The 4,971-nt window shown below is 34.1% G+C and overlaps 1 protein-coding gene across 1 annotated transcript; it reads left to right on the forward strand.

Annotated features, from left to right (window-relative positions):
- The first annotated feature begins 1,783 nt into the window (after window positions 1–1,783).
- LOC145042660 (putative folate-biopterin transporter 3) lies at window positions 1,784–4,401 on the forward strand. Its single transcript, XM_078991119.1, has 5 exons — window positions 1,784–2,445; window positions 2,569–2,828; window positions 2,933–3,028; window positions 3,093–3,263; window positions 3,652–4,401. Exons 1-5 carry the CDS (start codon window positions 2,115–2,117, stop codon window positions 4,243–4,245), a joined length of 1,452 nt encoding a protein of 483 aa, XP_078847245.1. The 5' UTR covers window positions 1,784–2,114; the 3' UTR covers window positions 4,246–4,401.
- The last annotated feature ends 570 nt before the right edge of the window (window positions 4,402–4,971 follow it).

Below are 4,971 nucleotides of genomic sequence, written 5' to 3' on the forward strand. Positions count from 1 at the left end.
AATGAATGAGTGAATGATAGATGATTCTTAGGGTAGATCTTTAAGAAATAAAGAAGATAATGGAGATGGGTAATTAGGTTAACTGTTTGATGATGAAACATAATAACTTTATTATTGTGGGTTGAAAACCCTATGTACTCACCAGGTTTCCCAATTTGACCTACTTAGTTTATTTGTATCACAAACATCGATACAAAGCTACATTATACTAAGAGATTAAAGGAGATGTAAATCACTGGTGTACATGAATGTAAGGTCTATTTATGCTTATGTATCTGTATTGACGATGACATCCCAATGTTTTAATATAAACAAAAATACATTTCTACATAAATGCTTTAATACCATCCTTATCATGTTTTCTGGAAACAAATTTCGCAATGTTATTCTTCAAAAATGATACTTTTATTTTTAAATAATCAAAAATAAAATTTTTAAAATGACTGTGCAATTGGGGATGTCACACCAACTTAGTCCAAAAATCAATTCTTCAAGGGTTAAAAGCCTGCTAATACCCAATTTCTAATCACCATCCCCAAAATGGGAAACGATTTGAAACATGGCGTTACAGACATGTGGAAATCAACTTTCAAACACCAATATTGTACATAAGCTTTAGAGTGTAGATTGATTTTCAGATTTCGAATCACAACTCAAATAATGTGTTGGATAGGGATCTGAAGAGAGAAGATAGGAAACTGACGAGTTTTTTTAGAGATGTTTCCGATGAGAAAAAAGGAATGATATGCTAGGATTTGGTTACTTGTGAAATTTCTATCCGCAAATTGATAAACCGGTAGAAGGGGCGATGTTTCAATTTCCCACGAGATTACAGAGTTCCTTCGACCGTGGGTTGTAGTGCAACATCGACGTCGGAAACCATTCAACCCCTCACAATCAGAGGTTTGTTCTTTTGCTACCGAATAAATGGGGGACGCTTTTGGGATATGGGAGTTGGTTGGATTTTAATTTCAGTTGCATCTTCTGATTTTGGATTTGCATCGTAGGTTGCATTTTTGTTTAAGATATGATTTTTCAGGTTTTTTATTGGGTTTTGGATTTGTGTTAGAGGTTGGTTTTAGATGTATTTTCATATTTATTGTTGAAGATTATGTAGCTTTGTGTTGAGTTTTGAATGATTTCTATAGTATTTAATCTATAGCCAGTGATGATGACCGATACATATGCTTAGGATGGATCTGTTATCAGAGATGGTAACCGGAAGTGGTGGAAGGAGCTATAAGAGGATTGATGTGGGGTGGATCATTTTTCTAATAATATATTAATATTTTAATTTATTTAATAATTAATAAATAATAAATTAACAAATAAATAAAAATTTAATTAAAAAAATAGATGATGGTAAATTAGTCTTTTTAGAGCAGATAGGAACCAAACGTACAACAAAATTATAAAATAAGGAGAGTCCAACTTTATATATATATATATATATATATATATATATATATATATATATATATATATATATATTAGAGACGAAACACGTAGATTATCCTAAACCATAGGGACCATTCGTGTAATTTACCCTAATTTTATATCATTGAAAATTATAACCGAGTAAAAGAAAATAAAAGATATTAAAAAAAAATTATAATTTTATATTTTTATAGAAACATGAACTAAATTACAAGATTCAAAAAACCACAAAGACACGAACTATTTTTTTTTTTCCCGAAAATTAGATTGAAAGTGCAAATTTAATCAAATAATATAACCATTTATGTAAATTAAAAAAATGCTCTCGTCATGGTGTTTGGGTACTCGTGAGGACAGATGATCGTACACGCATTTGAGATCTTCATTTTCCCCTTTTCTTGGAAAAAAAAAAAAGGTAAAAACCCTTCTCCATTGTAGTCAGCATCCTTCAACCAACCCACAACACAACTTCCAATGCCACATCGAACGATCTAGTCAAATAACCAATACCAATATCACCTCCAATTCACCTCTTTCGCAAAACTCGCATCTTTGAATCAAATCCAAGCAACCCATTTCAGGAAAAAGTCGACTTCTTATTACTTATTAGGGCATCTTATAGTTTCTCGAATTAGGAACAACTTCTTTTTGACTCTTCTGCTGGAAACTCAGCTCAGATGGACGAAGCAGACAACATTAAAAGAAGAAAAGATGGGAATTTGATCTGGATACCTGTAAATTGGATTAGAATGCTGAGCGATGAATTGAGCTGGAGATTTGTTCTAGCTGTCGTGATTGTGTACGGAATCAATCAGGGCACGAGCATTGGTCTGTATCGTGTGAGCGTACAATACTACATGAAAGATGTGCAGAAGCTACAACCTTCCGAAGCACAGTTTTACTCTGGGATTATTCAAATTCCATGGGTTATTAAGCCTCTTTGGGGTCTTATGACTGATATTGTTCCCATTTTCAGATTAAGAAGACGCCCTTACTTCATATTTGCCGGTATGTTCCACACTTCCAACACTTTTTCTATCTCAATTGCAAAATCAAACGAACTTGTGTTGAAAGTTAACATTTTTAGCAAGTTTTTGTATCAATTTGATGGATAGTTATCTATATCCTCAGGTTTAATCGGTTCCATGGCGATGCTAGTACCCGCATTTAGCACAAACTTGTCACTTGTATGGGCAATATTGTCTTTTATGACAGCAAGTGCAGGGGTTGCTATAGCAGATGTGACTATAGATGCGTGTGTGACAGAGAACAGCATAAGCCATCCTTCTCTTGCTGGCGACATGCAGAGCTTGTGTGGTATTAGCTCCTCTATTGGCCAGCTTGTTGGGTTTGCTTTAAGCGGTGTTCTTGTTCATATGATTGGACCTAAGGTCAGCATTACAAAAGATTTCATTTCACACCGGACATGAAATGACAAAACAGTCCAGTTTAATAAATGCGAACTTAATGGCTAATAATGTAATTTGGTTTGCAGGGTGTATTTGGTGTACTAAGTATCCCAGCCGGGCTTGTCATGTTGGTCGGGTTTATGTTGAAAGAGCCCTTGGTCAACAGTTATTCTCACAAACGGGTAGGTTTCTTTTGGTATTGTTTTTTTTATTGCTATGATTGAACCATTCTTTAATGATATGTAGGTTAGCCAAAAGTTTTTTGATGCTATTAAAACTATGGTGACAGCTCTAAAAAGCCCGGATGTTTGGCGACCTAGTTTGTATATGTATCTATCACTTGCATTGGGGGTGAGCATACATGAAGGAATGTTCTATTGGTACACCGATGCGAAGGCTGGCCCATCTTTCTCCCAGGTAAAGTCCCACTTTAGCTAGCTAAACACAGTTGCATCTGCCTCTATGTATGTCGGAGTCTCATCACTTTCCATAAGGGCTATTTTGGAGAGAAAATCTAAAACTCCACACATCTAATATGGTATCAACCTCTATGTATGTATATTGGAGTCTACACAGCATCCTTAATGACTCTTTTGACAAGTAAATCTAAGACTCCATATATCTAATATGGTATCTGAGCAATCTAAGACTTCACATATCTAATATGGTATCAGAGCAAGTCAGGTATCAAAGCAATCTAAGACTCCACATATCTAATATGGTATCAGAGCAAGTCAGATCACACCTCTATGTATGTTGGAGTCTTATTGGACCCTACATATATAACAGACACTATTTGATGCAGGAAGTGATCGGATCCATATTTTCCGTGGGTGCCATCGGTTCACTTTTGGGTGTTCTGCTATACCAAAATGTCTTCAGAAACTATCCCTTCCGCAGTGTACTATTTTGGACTCAACTCCTATTCGGTGCTTCAAGTCTTCTCGATTTAGCATTAGTATTACGTCTAAACCTAAAATTTGGTGTACCGGATTACATCTTTGTAGTAGTGGACGAAGCGGTTTCTAAAATGATCGCACGTCTCAAATGGATGCCACTTCTTGTTCTTAGTTCCAAATTATGCCCATCTGGAATCGAAGGCACTTTCTTTGCTTTGCTAATGTCAATCGATCATGTTGGAATGATGTCTTCTTCGTGGGCTGGAAGCATACTGCTTCATGCCCTAAATGTCACGAGAATTGAGTTTGATAATTTGTGGGTCGCGATATTGATTCGGAGTTTTGCAAGGCTTTTTCCAATTGCGCTTTTGTTTTTGATTCCTAGAAATGATCCGAATTCTTCAATTCTTCCATCTGAGTTGTTGAGGACAAAAAAGGGCGATGATGTATTGGAGTCTGAGAGTGAGGAAATGATGTCTCTGGTTAATAATGGTGTATGAGTTATGATTGAAGGTGGTTTTTGATCATGAATCGAAGTGGGAAATGAAGCAGGGGGTTATAGAATGCAATTTACTTCATGTACTCACATTAATATACTACTCTCACTTAGGAGATTTAAATCATTCTTACAAGCTTATAAAATCATATATTGCATCCATAGATTTGTAATAAAACAATTTAGAAGAATGTATGTATTAAAAAGATTAATATCATTGTAACAAACTAATAATATTTTCATAAATCACTATTGATTTTTTTTAAAAAAAATGTTATAAGTTAGCAACTTGAACCTAGGGTACACAAAATACCACTATTTAAATGGTAGTTTGTGAAAAAAAAAAAAACTTCGTTATTGGTTTATGACATTTTATAACAACAATTGTGTTACGCTAGAGGGAGTTGTGTCACTGAAATCGCACTATTTCCCATACCACATAAGCGTCACGTCATTTTTTACTTTCTTGCCACACCAAGGGAGTGGTGGCACATTTTTTTAGCTATTTTAATTAAAACTTCTTTTTTTAATTAAAAAAAATATAATTTTTCATTACATGAAAATTAAAAAAAAAAATTACATTAAAAATTCAAAAAACATTACATCGCATTACAAAAAAAAAAAAAAAAACATGACATTAAAATAATCCTAAAAACTTAAAAAACACAAATAAAATAACTAAAGCAAACTACATAAAGTCATTATCCGAGAACTCGTCTTCGGAGTTATT

This window comes from Lactuca saligna, chromosome 4 (genome assembly GCF_052625555.1).
Source record: "Lactuca saligna cultivar CGN05327 chromosome 4, ASM5262555v1, whole genome shotgun sequence".
NCBI lineage: Eukaryota > Viridiplantae > Streptophyta > Magnoliopsida > Asterales > Asteraceae > Lactuca > Lactuca saligna.